Genomic DNA, 14,957 nt, shown 5'->3' on the forward strand with positions numbered 1-14,957 from the left:
TCAATGTTCACTCTTGTCTCTATCGCGGCTTTTCTTCGACTGAAGTTAGCATGCTAACGAGCTAGCGGCTCACTGTAGCTTCCAGTATACACCGAAGACGTAGCGCCGTTCAGATGACGTAATATAATCTCTTATATTATAAATTCAAAAAGATGGCTGACACCACCTTTGGCGGAAAGAAAACACACAAACAGCCCCTTTATTTTTTGAATAATGCAATTTGTGAATCATTTTAAAACAGATTAAACAACATTATTATTTAGACTGGTACGACTGTATCCGAGATTTTTTTCCTTACATCTATTAATATCTTTAAGGTAAATTTTTACGATGTATTTCTTTGACAAAAATGAACAAAATATGCATAAATGCCAGCAATAGTTTTATATAGATTTATTTATGATCTTCATACAGAATCTGATATGTAAAAACAATCCCAAAAACACCACGATTATGTGAATCATACTAAACTGACAGAATAATCCTACAGTTGTCTTTAAAACAAATCCATTATTATATAAAAACTATAAACAGAGATAAGTGTCAAAAAATATTTAATCCCACCCACATCCTATTTACTGCTGTGGAGACATTTTAAAAGTGGAGACAGTAACAGATCCCAGAAATGAAGCTTTACATACTGAACACACAGTGAATAAGAAAGTCTATATCTGAAAGTTTAATGCTAAAATTCAAGTTAACGTTCATCTGGTTTGAAAAGTGCTTTTATTTTGAAGTATCTTTGTGAGAATGAAAAGTGCAATTTTATTTTGGTACTAAATGTAAAAGAACTTTTTGTCTTTTTGTTTTTCTCAGTTTTATTCTGAAGGGGAAGGACAGCAAAATGGTGCTTAAGATATTTTTAGTACAATTTTGTAGTTACCCCACCTCTAAATAAACACATAAACAAACAAACAAACAAACGAGCATCTACAACAGCTGAACAAGTGCTGAGACATCAGTTAGTGGAGATTTCCAACACTCCAAAGTTGCCTGAAGTCAACACTGAGCAGTTTAGGGTTAGGGTTTTAATTAAAGCTGTTGTAACAAGAAAATACCTATTTTTTTGTATAAAATTTGTAGTAAATCATGTAGAAAACTTTCTAGGAAATTATTTAGAAATTACAAAGCCGTAATTACTGCTGCAACTGATTGTTTTCATTATTAACTAATCTGCTGATTATTTTCTCAATAAATCGATTGATGGTTTTGTCTAAAAAACATCAGAAAACAAATGTTAAAGTATCCCAGAGCAAAGGGAGATTACATCTTAAATGTCATGTTTTGAAACACAGTACAAAACCCCAAAATATTTCATTATTGATATTGACCCCTGCTGCTTCCCGTAGAGACTGTCGTTCAGCTGCAGTCCCTCCACCGACCACCAGGGGGCAGCATCAGTATGTAACAAAGTTGGCGGGGAAGATCCCGATCCGCCCATCGTCCAGTTTTCCCTCCCACCAGTCGTACTGGGACTCACTCTTAGTGATGACGGTGATTCGGTCGCCGGGGGCAAAGCTCAGGTCGCCAGGCTGCTGCCCTGTGAATGGGTGGGTTGCTGTGACAACCAGCTGCCCACTGGCTCCGCCCATTGATGGTCCTCCACCTAGAGGAAAAAAAAGAACAGTATTTTTAATGAAACCAATTAGAATATGTCTTTGTAAAAAATTTGGAGGCATTTTATGAAAATAATTAATATTTCAGCAATTTTATTTTTATCCAGTTTTATTATCGTTACTTAAATTTTTCACTGCTAACTTCAATTTTCTATCTTCGGTTTTTCTAATAATGATAAGAGCTATGTAAATAAACTTTATTATCATTATTATTATTATTATTATTATTGCAACAAGTCAAATAGTTTTTAAAAATGTGTTATTTAATCATTTTAATTTTTTTGAATCTACTGAATATTACAAATGATTATTAAGTATTTTATAAATACATAATATATGTAATATTTTGTAATATTTAATTTGAAATTATTATTTTAGAGAACAAAAATGACAAATATTCAGCTTTAATAACCTGGAGTTGTAATTTCTATAAACAAAACTTGTGCTGTAGCAGTGATTTGGTCAAACCATCTGCTAAACCATTATAATATAAAATAACATAGCTGCTTCAAGCAGAGCCTTAAGAATGTCAGTTCCGTCATCGTACCGTAGCTCTGGGAGTTTTTGGAGGCAAACTGACCTGAAACAGAAAGAAAACATCAATTAAGAGTTGGACCAACAGCTGTAACACAGGTGCGTCTACAGGTGACTTTATTTCATTCAGTCATTGTTAAACCAGAGTTAGTGAAGCTGCAGTGAACACTAGAGGGAGCTGCAGCCTCAGAATTCAAACAGCAGCATGTGTGTTTAACACTGTAATATGAAAACAGGATGCGTCTGTCCTGTTAACATACAGCTCGCACACACACACACACACACACACACAGGGTTATTAATGAGTCGGTGTGTGTTGATATTGGCTGCTTCATCGAGGTCGCAAGTTAATAACAGACCAGCCCCCCCCACACACACACACAAACTCACCTGAGGACTCAGATTTATAGATGGAGACAGATGGATAGAGGGCGTTTTTACTTCCTGTACCTGACCATGCACCTGAACACACACACACACACACACATCATTACACACTGTTTTATCAGACGTCGACAAATATTATGAACACATGTTGTGTTTTAGTGGAAGTGTCACCAGTGTCGGTTGCTGGTTTCTGGTAGCTGGCTGCTGGTCTCTGCTGAGGCGGAGCTGGAGGTCTGGATGGAGCAGACGACTGCTGAGAGAGAGAGAGAGAGAGAGAGAGAGAGAGAGAGAGAGGAATAGACTTTAGAAATAACTACAACAAAGTGAGATTCGTGCAGTAAATCCGTGGGAAAGCCGACAGCTGGAATATCTGAAAGACATTCGTAAAATGTAATCTGACATTTCAAAAACCATAAATAGATATCAAACAGCTGAGTGGAAGTTTAACAGTTTAACACCTGGTGGAACCATTTAAAGTATGAATGAAGTCTGTAATTGAAAATAGACTGAGGTAGTTTCCTCACATAAACCTCCAGAAAAAATGGTCAATATATTTAAAAAATGTCTAAAAAGGAAGAAAAAAGCTGAATGGAACCATAATATTGGTGAATGAGCTACAGATTTTAATCTTGTTAAGTGCCAAGAAGGCACAATAATTAAGAGTGATAATGGAGAGTGTATGGGATCAAATTATGGTCAGAATGATTTGTGTTATTAATTGTAAACTGACCTTTGTAAACCTGTAAAATAAATCTGGATAAATCAGGAGAAATTCAAGTTTGTGCATCTGTAGAAATTAACAAAATAATCTGAGTGGTGAGGTTGATAGATTTTCAAGATGGACGACATGTCCATCCGTGACACAGGTGGGTTCACATACATACACAGCACACTGAATGTTTACCATTATTTTCTGCAGCATCATCAAATATAAATAAATGGGTTGTGGAAGAGTCGTGCTGGCGTCCATCTTGAAAATCTACCACACCTTTCAGGACCTGCGGAGATGAAGGCAACAGAACCAACTGCCCTCTGATCGGACTCTGCTCTGTGATTGGACTGTCATTGTCCAATCAGATTCAAGTGTAAAAACAGGGTCAAAATTCCTGCTTGTAACTTCAGGGTCACACACAGTGCAGGAACTTTGAGCGCCGAGTTTCACATCTGCATCTGTACTCACTGAAGCACTTCTTTGTTGTCTATGTGTAACCTCACCTCTGATATCATCTGTTCAAAGATTTTATTCATACAGTCTTCTCTATATATATATATACATATATATATACACACACACACATACACATATATTTATTATATATAAGTACAAATCTTTTCTACATAGGCAAAAACTTGAATTTCTCATTCAGATTTATTTGTACAGGTTTACAACTGTTGATTTACAACTACAAACTTTTCGTGAACATCACTTTATGAGCTGAAAATCTTTTTGACCCTAATTTTAAAAGAAGCATTTTATGGAACTAATTTATTCCCTCATTCTTTGAAAGATGTACTGGTGTGGGTGGAGATGTGTTTCGGAGTGTTGCTCCAGAGATCAAAAGGCTGAACACAGAGCTGTAAGCAAAATTAGCCTGAAACATTTATTAGCGATTATGAAAGTCCAAAAATGAACTGAAGTATGAAACAGTGTGTTTTAGAAAAACCTGCAGAACCATCAGTTATTAACCACTTCACAAAAGCTCTGATGGCGAGTCACGGCGGATTCTTTTAGATTTATTTGCTGATTTGTCCATTTAGTTTTGTGCTCATAAACTCCACTTTGTCTGTTTGTAAGATTCATGCTTGGAAGTTTAATCATTTTTCAAGCTGTGGTTTACTGTGTTGGTTTTGTGGACAGTACTCAACATACAGGCTTTAAACTGGAGGCAAATACACTTCACTAGTGTTTAACTAAACTAAGACTTGCTGATCAGTAGCAGAGCAAAGAGGGAACAAAGAGAACAAATGCAGGAGGTTCAAATTCAGCTTTAAATGTTTCTGTCTCCTTGTACATAGATATTTTATATTTTAATGACTCAAAGCTGCTCAAATAAGTCGTTGCAAGTCTGGAATAAATAAATAAGAAAGACTGGCAATAAAAAAAAGAGGGATATATGTGGTCATTTACCTTTGGTCGCATGTTCTTGTTGGTCCAGTCTGTGGTGTAGGCCTCAGTGTAGGCGTCCAGGATGTGGTAAAGGTCGTGGCACTCTGATGGCGGCTCAACATCTCCGTTCAAAATGGCAGACGCTCGGATGTCCTGGGAGTAAAACCTGCAAACATGCACAGGAAAATACTCACTACAGCACTGTTCAAATAAACAACGATAAACAGACACAAAAGTTGAGACGTTTAGGCGGGCAGGTAGATGGGCGTCGTTCGTACTTGCGGTTTGTGTCTTTGCGTTCGATCAGGTAGGACCCCTCCAATGAAATACCTGCAAACAAACCTCTGGACCTGCAATAGGTGAAAACTGCTGCAGTGCTACGCAGAGCCACGTCTGCCTCCACGTTCCTGAGAAACAGAAAGATAGAGAGGGTCATTATCTGTGTGGCGTTCCACAGAGCAGAATCCTAGGTCCTCAAAAATATCACTATTACAGATAAGAAACATTATTACAACTGCACCGACTCCCCAGGTTAAAAGTATGGGTGTGGTATGCAGCCAAATTACACAGAACAAGCCTGTAGATCAATTCAGCAAACTGAACATGACGCTGCTGTTTTCTGTTTATTCTAAGATAAATGTTTCTGCAGCTCAGTTATTCAGCTGGAACAGACACAAAGACTCTCATTCTGGCACCGATGTCAGCCTTTACCTCTTGGTCAAATACCTGGCCACGCCCACACACACCTGCCAACACGCGCCAAAACCTGTTGAACTACCTTGAAACAACACTGTCCTGGTTATTTCTAAAATTAACATCAAACACATCAATCACACTAACCTCTAAAGTAAATCACATCTGGTTTTGTAACTGCCACAGATGCTGAATTAGTTTGTGTTTCTGCTCCAGGCCTCGAAACACAAACAATCACTGTCATTAAACGTCTATAAATCTCGAGGCATAGTAAAATATTAAAACCTAAACTATAATTTACATCAAAACTAAATATTAAAAGCAATTAAGAGTCAGACAGACAGAGTGAGAGTACAGGTGCTCACCTGCCCATAGGTCCCACAGCGACAGTGCAGTTTCCGCCCAGCGTCAGGTTCCCGCCCTTCGTGAATGCCTCAATGGCCCTACGCTGGTTCAGGATGATCACCAGGTCTGACACCTGACAGGGGTTTGACAGGTGGTTGCTGGTGCATTCAAGGACAATCTGACGTCTGAAGTTTGACATTTGCCTGATGGAAACTGGTGCATTCACAATCTTTGAACTAAAACAAAAAACAATTTGCTTTGTCTTTTTACTTTTTGTCTTTTTATTAAAATTGCTGGTTTTGATAGTCAGGTCTTAAACGTTTAATTATCTGACTGTAAATTATTAATTGATGGTTTCTATTCATCCGAAATAGCTCCTGCTAACTACCAACATCACAAATGTATGTATATAATTCCAGTAAGTTGATTTGTAGTTTTTTAAAAACACGTGTTTTTTCACCCACCTCCACCCCGATCTCAAAGCCTCCCCCCAGACCAGCGATGCCGATGGCAGAAGGTGCAGACCAACCTGAACACACAGAAATGCATGTTTCATTTACTTTGAAGTTATACAGAAGAAAACAGACAGTCAGATGTATCTTGTATCTCAGAGGTTTCAGATCAGTATTTTGTGCATTTTCTTGTTTTTGTTTCCACATCTGTGAGAATGAAAATCAAGATCAGCTTTTTGTTGAGATTTCTCATCTTGTGAATAAAGATTTATAATGTGGTTAAATCTGGGATCATTCAGAGATCATACCTGAAACAATAAGTCAATTAATCCTTTGGTTAATCGACTGAATATTCATCTGCAAGTATTGTGATATTTGACTGTCACTTTTCACGCACAATGACAAACACGTGATGGTTCTAGAAAAATTATCAGCAACATCTAAAACTTCCTTCTTCATTTCACTTCCTCCATATTTATTTTTCTCCTCTTCCTCCTTGTCATCATTAAACTTTTACAAGTCAACAGGTGATGCTCTCAGAGAGTGTGCTGCCCTTTTTAAACCTTATTGCTTGACAGTAAAAAATACAAACCAAAAACCTTGTGGCTCTGTAAAACCAGATTTTCTGAACTGCTCCTTTGGTCTTAAAGCCCAGAAAATCAACAATAAGCCTGCAGAGCAGCGGAGGCGTCAGCTGCAGCTCGGCCCGTGTGATCCTCACTGGATTTTAGCCTGACAACAATCTCTGACACCAACCGTGGAAATGTGACAGCCGCCACCGCCGGACGAGCTAATTAAAATCGGCAGTTAAACACACAACACATCAGATGACTGCTGCTGCTAAATATGCCGCAGGGAGATCTGAGGGCGTGTGTCTGTTTGTTACCAAGGCAAAGTAAAATGACACAAAATGTGCTGAAAAACAAAAAGGTCACTGTGGGACTCAAACCTGCAGAGGAGACACTGAACCTATGGAGCTGTGACCTCGCTGCGCAGCGGCTCAGCTGGATTCGGAAGAGGATGGAAAGGACTAGAAAAGATGGATTTAGCCGCCAGACAGACAGACAGACGGACAGACAGACAGACAGACAGATGGATGGACAGATGGACTGTGGTCAAGTTCTTACGTCTGTCGGACAGTCTGGCGATGACGATGCCGCTGCCTCCTCTGGCTGTGATCATGAAGCCGGCCTTGATGACGGAGATGATGGCCAGACCCTCGGCCTTCGCTATCACATGTGCTACAACACACAGAAACACTCATTTCACTAAACACACACACACACACACATTTAAATAAACATTCAGCACATTTTAATCCTCATTTCACCTCCTGCCTCCATGTCACTCTCACTTCCCTTACTTCTTCTCCTTCCTTTCTTTTCTTTTGTCCTCCCTCGGTGAGGCTACAGTCAACAGATAGTTAGCTTAGCTTAGCATAAAGACAAGGGAGAGTGACAGAGGGAAACAGCCTTCCCAAAATGTTGAATTATTCTCAGATTTTATTGCTCACACATCTGCTGGCTACTGGTTATATCACTGAATATTTGGTCATCTAAGAGCTTTCCTGGCTGTTCCTAAATCCTGGATCAAAAGTCACCGTTACAGCTGGGACCCCTTTAGGTCTCGAGTTCCCTGCCTCAGTTTCTTATTTCCCTCTTTTCTTTATAGTTGTATATTTTATTTTATTTTAATTATTTGTGCTTTTATTTACCTGACTTTGAAAAGTGCTGTAGAAATAAAATGTATTATTATTCTGTCCATTTCTTCGTTGTTCCTTCCTTTCTTCCCCTTCTTTTCTTAAAGGGCTGGGTATCACACTTTAATATTACTAACCCAAATGAGTTGTTCTGGTAAAACCCTGTGGAGGACGATTTCAGCCTTGTTAACAGACAGTGTGAAGGAGGACGGGACAGTTTGCCTTTTCTTACGGGGGATGAGTTTGTCAGGTCCGTTCCTGTTGGAGATTTCGGTGAAGTCTCGCAGGATCTTGGCGGCTTTCTTGGCCTCTGACTTCAGATTGGACGGGATGGGGTTACTCACTGCAAACACACCAATTATATGGTTTGTTAAAACATCAACGGCTCATTCAGGGTTTCTCAGTTTGACCCTTCCTGCTGATTTTCAGTCACAGTCCTAATCAATGAGCTCTTTGTTTTCCTCATCTGATCTCATCTTATCTCTATCTGAAGTAAGAAAGGCTGAGCAAACTTCAACAACTCTGAGCTTCTTGTTTTCAAAAAGCAGATTTATCTCAATTCATCATTTAGTCTTTAAAAAAACGTCCATCACAGTTTCCAAGAATCAAAGGTCACGTCTTCAAATGCCTCGTTCTCATATTCAGTTTGTTATCACAGAAAACAAATAGAAACCGGCAAATATTCACATTAAAGAACCTGAAACCAGTGAAAACATATTCTACAAGCGGCTAAAAGGATTAACTGATTAACCAAACACTTATTGATTTGTTTGATTAGTTCTTGAAATTGAATATTTGTTTCATCTCTGAACTGAACTGTGATGAAGTTGATGCATAATTCTCTACATTCACTGTAGTAACCACAGAACACAGTGAAAACATTAATGTGATACAGGTGCCTGACATTTTTCCAATCAATATGACCGGGCCATGTGTAGTGCTGAATCGAGAAGTGATAATCAATTAACAATTTACGTAATTTACGAAGCAAAAATACTAAAGATTTTGTCGTTTTCAGCTTCTCCAAAGAGAAATGTTCTTTCTCTGTTTTCTATCAGACTCTGAGAAACTGATGAATATTTTTTGTAGTTTCTGACTGAATGATCAATTATTGGTTAGTACACCTTGGCTTAATCGACAGGTGTGCAGCTCCAACTTCAGACTTCTTTTCATTATTCATTAATCAGCTGATTAGTTTCTTTATTAAACAATTAATCATATCATCTATAAAACGTCACATTGTCTAAAAACCAAGTGATGATTTCTTGTTTTGTCCAACCAACAGTTAAAAACCTAAAGATATTTAATTTACAATAATAAATGACAAACAAAGCAGCAAATTTGTACATTTAAGAAGCTAGAAGAGGAAATGTTTTTAGCATTTTTGCTCAAAAGAAAATGATTTAACTGATTTTCTTTGCTGCAATTAACTTTTGAATGACTAATCAATGCAGCTCGAGACAGGTGTCTTAGCCTGTAACACTGTCACCTGTTGAGATTCTTGCTCCACCCAGCCTCCATCCTCCTTCGCCCAGACTGGATTTTTTTGTAAGACTATATATATATATATATATATATACTATATAGACTATCTATATATATATATACACACACACACTCATTTTTTTTATCTGATGGGTCTCTGAACTTTTGCGTCATGAGTGTAACTCTGGCTTGTGCGCTGCAGCTGCAGGGCATGATGGAGTTTCACTGATGTTTTCATGCTGCTGAAGGAGAGCTTTGTTAGCGTGTTGTAGCTCAGCTGAGGATGGGATGTTCAGGCTGGTGTGTGTCGTTGTGTCATGTGTTAGGAATGTGCTGGCTGCAGCAGGAGGCATGTTGGCAAACTGGTCTCTGCTGCCTGAATCTGCTGTCACTGTTTTAGGACTGTGGCAGGAACCTAAAGGGGTTTTAACCCAAAAAGAGATTCTGTTTTCAGTCACATAATTATTTCTTTGTTGGTTTATCTCTCAGTCTAAAGCCAAACTAACGACTCTGTGAGGATTAGTTTGGTCATAAACCAAAGTCCTGGACTAATTACAACGTTGACCTGTTGAAAAGTCAAAGGATCCTGAGGGGAACATGAATGTCTGAACCACATTTCACCACAATCCATCCAACAGTGGTTGAGATATTTCAATAAAATGTGAACTTCAGTGTTCTTTGAGGACAACGTAGTCACCTTCTCTGAGGTTCTAGTCATGACTGAGGATGTTTTATTGTTCTTTTGGGTGGTGCTCATCTAAGAGAACGTTCCACTCATTTTTGATTTGGTTCTAGTGGCCGAGTAGGTGTCATTGGTCTTTGAAAGCATTCTAGAGATCTTTCAGTTTCTTGTCATCTATGAGGTTCCAGTGAGGTTTTATTAGCTTCTACTGTCTAAGGAGGTTCTATTGGTGCTTCAAAAGGTTCTAGTGATCATCTGTTCATCAACTACGAATTGGGTTTTAAAGAGGTTGCAGTCATGTTCTAGAGGGTTCTAATCATCTAAGAGGAGGTTCCATTCATTTGTGATTTGGATGTCGTGGCCATGTACGTTCTACATATATACTGATATTTATGAATTTCTTTTAGAGTCTATTCATCCATGAGGAGTTTCCATTGTTCTTTAAGGAGTTTCTATTGTTCTTTGAGGATGATGTAGATTACGTCATCACAGTTATGTGATGCAGTGTTGTGACGAGATGAGCTCATTGAAAGGAGAGAGGGATCTGAAAATCAATGTGAACAGACAAAGAGTTTGATGGTTCATGAAGCCATTACAACCGTTTTTATTACATTTCATTCATTTAAATCACAACAGCAGAGCTGATTAACTTCAAACGAGAGCTCATTAACACTAACGAGTCGTCAGAGATTCCCCACAGCAGGAGCGTTGCCATGACAACATCCTATTGGCTGCATAGAACCTCTTTATAGACCACTAGAACCTGCTTAAAGACCCCTACACCGCCTAATAGACAACTAGAACCTCCTCATAGAAAACTAGAAACTCCTCATGGACCTCCTCAAAGACCACCAGAACCTCTTCGTATAAAACCAGGACCTCCTCACAGACCCCTACAAGCTCCCAATGGGTGAATAAAAACTCCCTGTAGATCACCTGTACCACCGTACTCACAAGAACCAAATTCTCTCTAGATCAATATAGATCACTGGAAAGCCACAATAGGCCCCAAGAACCAAATTGAAGACATCTAGAACGTCTTCAAAGATAACTGGGAACCAAAAGACCACTCATAGATGAAAAAATTCCAATGAAACCGCCTCAAAGACCATCAGAACATCCTCCTAGACGCCTAGAACCCTTTTATGGACTACTAGAACTCCACTACAGACAACCAAAACCTCCTCGAACATAATTAGAAAATAAAAACTACCACTACCATTGTCTCCACCTAGTTGGCTAGAACCTGCTCACAGATGAATAAAAACATTCATAAACTCATCTGAATTTCCTCCTGGACGCCTAGAACCTCTTTAAGACGTCTCGAACCCCGATTGATTCATATGAAATTCTTACAGAACACCAGAACCTCTTAAAAGACGGCTAAAGACTGCTGAGACCTCACAGATGGAAAACTCCTCAAAGACCAGTGGAACCCCCTCTTTAAAAACTACTATCTAGAACCTCCTTATAGATGACTAGAACCCCCTGACAGGTCAATATAAACTTCTAACAGAACACCAGAACCTGGGAACCAAAAGACCACTAGAATCTCTTGAAAGACCACAACCTCCTCAAAAACAAACTACAATCTTCAGTGAGTTATTTTCTCAGTGTGATCGAACAGCTGGAACAGGTAGATCCTGTGAAGCTGGAACACTGAGAGGAAGAGACAAGGAAGCAGGTGAGACAGAACAGAGCGGGAATATGGAGACATGGGTGGACAGACAGCAGAACTCTTCAGTTCTTTTTAAGTTCTTTTGAACTTTTTAAGTTCAAATTAACTTACTTGTTTCTTTTTATTCCTCTCTTCCTTTCCTCCGGTTGTTTACCTGCGGACAGGTGCGCTGCGGGAGGTTCTCCTCTCTTCACTTCCCTTCCGATTCACCTGAATCTCGCGACAACTCTCCGCGCTGCCGGATATCACGCACTTCACGTAAAAAATAAATAATAAATCGAGGACACCTGGAAAGGTAGGAGCAGGTGGGAGGAGTTAATTGATGATAACTGACACACACAAACAGGTGATAATAAATCAATGAATGGATCGATAGGTGTTGTCAGGGAGACAGGCGCCGCGCAGACAGCCCCGAGAGAGGTGTTCGTCAGCTGGGCGCGTTCCCGTGTGTGATTGTGGCTGGGCTGGGCGCGTTCGTGTGCTAGGCAATAGTTTTCCCTGAGTTCAGTCTTTCAGGTGTTTCCTGTTCATTTCCTCCTTCAGGTTCCAAAAAGTCCTTTCTCATTTTATTTATTTCTTATTTACTTCTGGAGTTCAGTCCATAATACAGAAACGTGTGGTTTTATTTTTTAATGTAGAGTCAACACATTAATAACTCAATAAAATATTTCTTCAGTTTCCTCCAAACTTAACCCTAACTTATTTATTTATTTATTTATTTACCGTTACAATTGTGCATTTTAGGTAATATTTGTATTTGTTTTCCCTGTTGTTGGTCTTGTAATATTATTGTTCTGTAAACACACTCCACCTTCTTCAGACTGAAGCGTCTGATTGGTGGAGCTTGTTGTGTTGCCTGTGAGTCTGTGCTCAGGATCCAATTAAGGAGCTTTTATCTGAACCTTTAGATTTAATATTGATATATTTAATGTGGCAGTATTAACAGTAGGCTGTTCATAAGTGTTAACTGAACAAAACCATTCAATATGTCTTTAAATTTTAATGGTATAACTATATCATATGATTTTTTTTAATATATTTTATTTTTTCATTTGAATTTTTTTGTGGCATTTGTGTTTTGAACTCAATCCACCAAAGCAAGGTTGGTCCAGACCCTCAATGGATCTTAAGATCACTGTTGTTTGAACAACAGCACCCCCTGTGGCAACAGGGAGGAGGTGGACCCCATCTGAAGCTGTTCACACTCTTTGGCTCATCCCAAAAGCTCCTCAATGGCAGAAGGAAACATCAGTGCAGAAGAGATGGCATGTGGTGGAGGAAAGACAACAACTGGACTGCAAGATGAAGACTGGAGGGTGAGGAAATGAGGGGGGTGATACCTGGAATACCAGGTATCACCGTGGAGTCTTCTGGAGACGTTGTGGGCTTATCAACAAAACGTCAAAGACAGAAGGTCCCCACCCGACCCTCCTTCCACCACGCCAATCCCACGGCCAACATCAAGAGTGCTGACTGACCACAGGGACCGAAACATCAAGTTTCATGTGAGACAGCAGGTCTCAGATCAGTGCGGGAATGTCCCAGATCCAGACTGCTGTTTATTCAGGCAGAGAGATGCTGAAAACCTTCCCATGTTTGGCCAGAGTCAGGACCGCCGTCACTTTCTCACAGTTAACGTGATAATGTTACGTGTTATTATGAATCTCTCTGCGGAGAAATAAGCTGCTCTCCTCGGGGAGGTCAGAGGTCAGGAGCCGGCAGACTCCGGGGAATGGGTTTCTTTAATAACTGCAGAGCAGCCATATCAAACAAACACAGTTACTTGTTTCTTCACGCAGCCTTCTTCACGATTCCTTCAAAATAAAACCTGCAACGACACTGAATGTCTGAAGAAAATAATAACAGTAATAATGATAATGAAGCGAGTCAGAAACTTCAGAGCAGAGAAAACATTCAGAGTCAGGTCAGTAATGTGAGGTGTTGACACGAGAGCATGGAGTCGTGGGATCTGATCCCAGCACAGTCGAACACACGAAGTGAACACACTGAAATGGTTCATTAAAAAACAGGGGAAACAAGATTTGAAGCAAATATTAAGAGATGACTTAGAAGTTTAGGACACATAAGAACATTTCCATTCGATGGAAAGGTGCAGCAGTTTTAAATCAGAGTGAGAACTAACTGATACAAAACACTGAACATGATCCTGAGAGACAGAGAACGAGATAAGAGATACCTGGAATATTTCACCTCGAAATACAAACCAAATCTCCCCAAAGTCAGAAAATCCCTGTGTGAGAACAGGCTGCATTTTATAGTTCACAACAAATCGATGGGCAAACAGAAAACCAGCTCATTGACAAATTCTACGTTGTTTGAAAAGTCCAAGTCTCCTGATTCAATCAAGTATTTTAGGATCCTCATATCACTACAACAGCCGTTCACTTTTCCACACAGAAGGTCCTGCTGACCTCATATTCCTTTTTTATGCCACACATATATAAGTGAGGGAAGAAAACTTTTTTCCCCCTTTGTAGCTTTGGTCCAGTGTCTCTTCTACTCATTCTGACGGTTTGGTTGTAAGATGTAAAGGGTCATGGCTGTAAGAAGGGTTGAAGAACAGTAACTTTTTTATTTTTACATTATTTTCAGGCTTGTGAACGAAACTCGGGCTGTTTGTTAACAGGTTAAAAACCAGTGGTGGAAACACTGAACCTCTACATGCTTGTGAGATATCTTTACTTTACTGTAGCATAAAGCTCAGAGGGAAATATTATAGTTTTACAAAAACATGATAATCTTATAAAATACAACACAAAGCTCCTGACAGAAACCTTATTGAGTTGTTAGCAGTTCTACCAAAGACACATTTATTTCACTAAAAGCCAAAAATTACAGAAAATAAAAACAAACTGAATCCAGATCAGTGAACCAGAATTTAGTTTCTTCTTCTTTCCTCTCCCATGAATCATCTGATGACCCCTCAGATTTATCTGGTGACCCTTTAGAGGGGCCCGACCTCCAGGTTGGGAACCACTGGACTGAACTAACCAGCTGTATATAAAGATGTTGAAAACAGCTCCACCTGGAGCACAAACAGCAGTAAAATGCTGCTTTGCGCTGGTGCATTCAAGTACCTTTAGCTGATATGAATATTTTTACATTGTTGTATTGGTACGTTTATTTATGTGAAGGTTTTGCGTTCTTCTTCCACCACTGGTAAAAACACAACTTTAACACTTTCAGATTTACACAATATTATGTTTATTACATCTGTAGATGCCAGAGTCTGGTTCGTCCATCCGTCACGGCACTGCT

General features: G+C 39.3%; 1 protein-coding gene across 2 annotated transcripts; it reads right to left on the reverse strand.

The window, feature by feature from the left end:
* Positions 1 to 405: 405 nt before the first annotated feature.
* Positions 406 to 12,062, reverse strand: sh3yl1 (SH3 and SYLF domain containing 1). 2 transcript variants are annotated; one of them, XM_022770033.1, is made up of 11 exons: positions 11,790 to 12,062; positions 8,066 to 8,176; positions 7,262 to 7,375; positions 6,147 to 6,211; positions 5,703 to 5,815; positions 4,923 to 5,051; positions 4,666 to 4,810; positions 2,709 to 2,787; positions 2,541 to 2,612; positions 2,164 to 2,196; positions 406 to 1,606 (listed from the first exon to the last, which is right to left on the reverse strand). In XM_022770033.1, coding segments are annotated over exons 1-11 (1,071 nt in total). In that variant the 5' UTR covers positions 11,791 to 12,062; the 3' UTR covers positions 406 to 1,397. The 2 variants fall into 2 exon arrangements, with proteins under 2 accessions (XP_022625754.1, XP_022625753.1); XM_022770032.1 differs by having other exon boundaries at positions 2,709 to 2,790; positions 11,790 to 12,061.
* Positions 12,063 to 14,957: the final 2,895 nt, after the last annotated feature.

This window comes from Seriola dumerili, unplaced genomic scaffold (assembly GCF_002260705.1).
Source record: "Seriola dumerili isolate Sdu_G_001 unplaced genomic scaffold, Sdu_1.0 BDQW01009202.1, whole genome shotgun sequence".
NCBI classification, from domain to species: Eukaryota; Metazoa; Chordata; class Actinopteri; order Carangiformes; family Carangidae; genus Seriola; species Seriola dumerili.

Excerpts from the sequence above, each read along its gene's own strand:
- sh3yl1 (XM_022770032.1), bottom strand. Across the intron at positions 7,376-8,065 it reads ACCTGACAAACTCATCCCCC|CACATGTGATAGCGAAGGCC; the intron begins GTAAGAAAAGGC and ends TGTGTGTTGTAG. Across the intron at positions 2,197-2,540 it reads CTATAAATCTGAGTCCTCAG|GTCAGTTTGCCTCCAAAAAC; the intron begins GTGAGTTTGTGT and ends TTTCTGTTTCAG.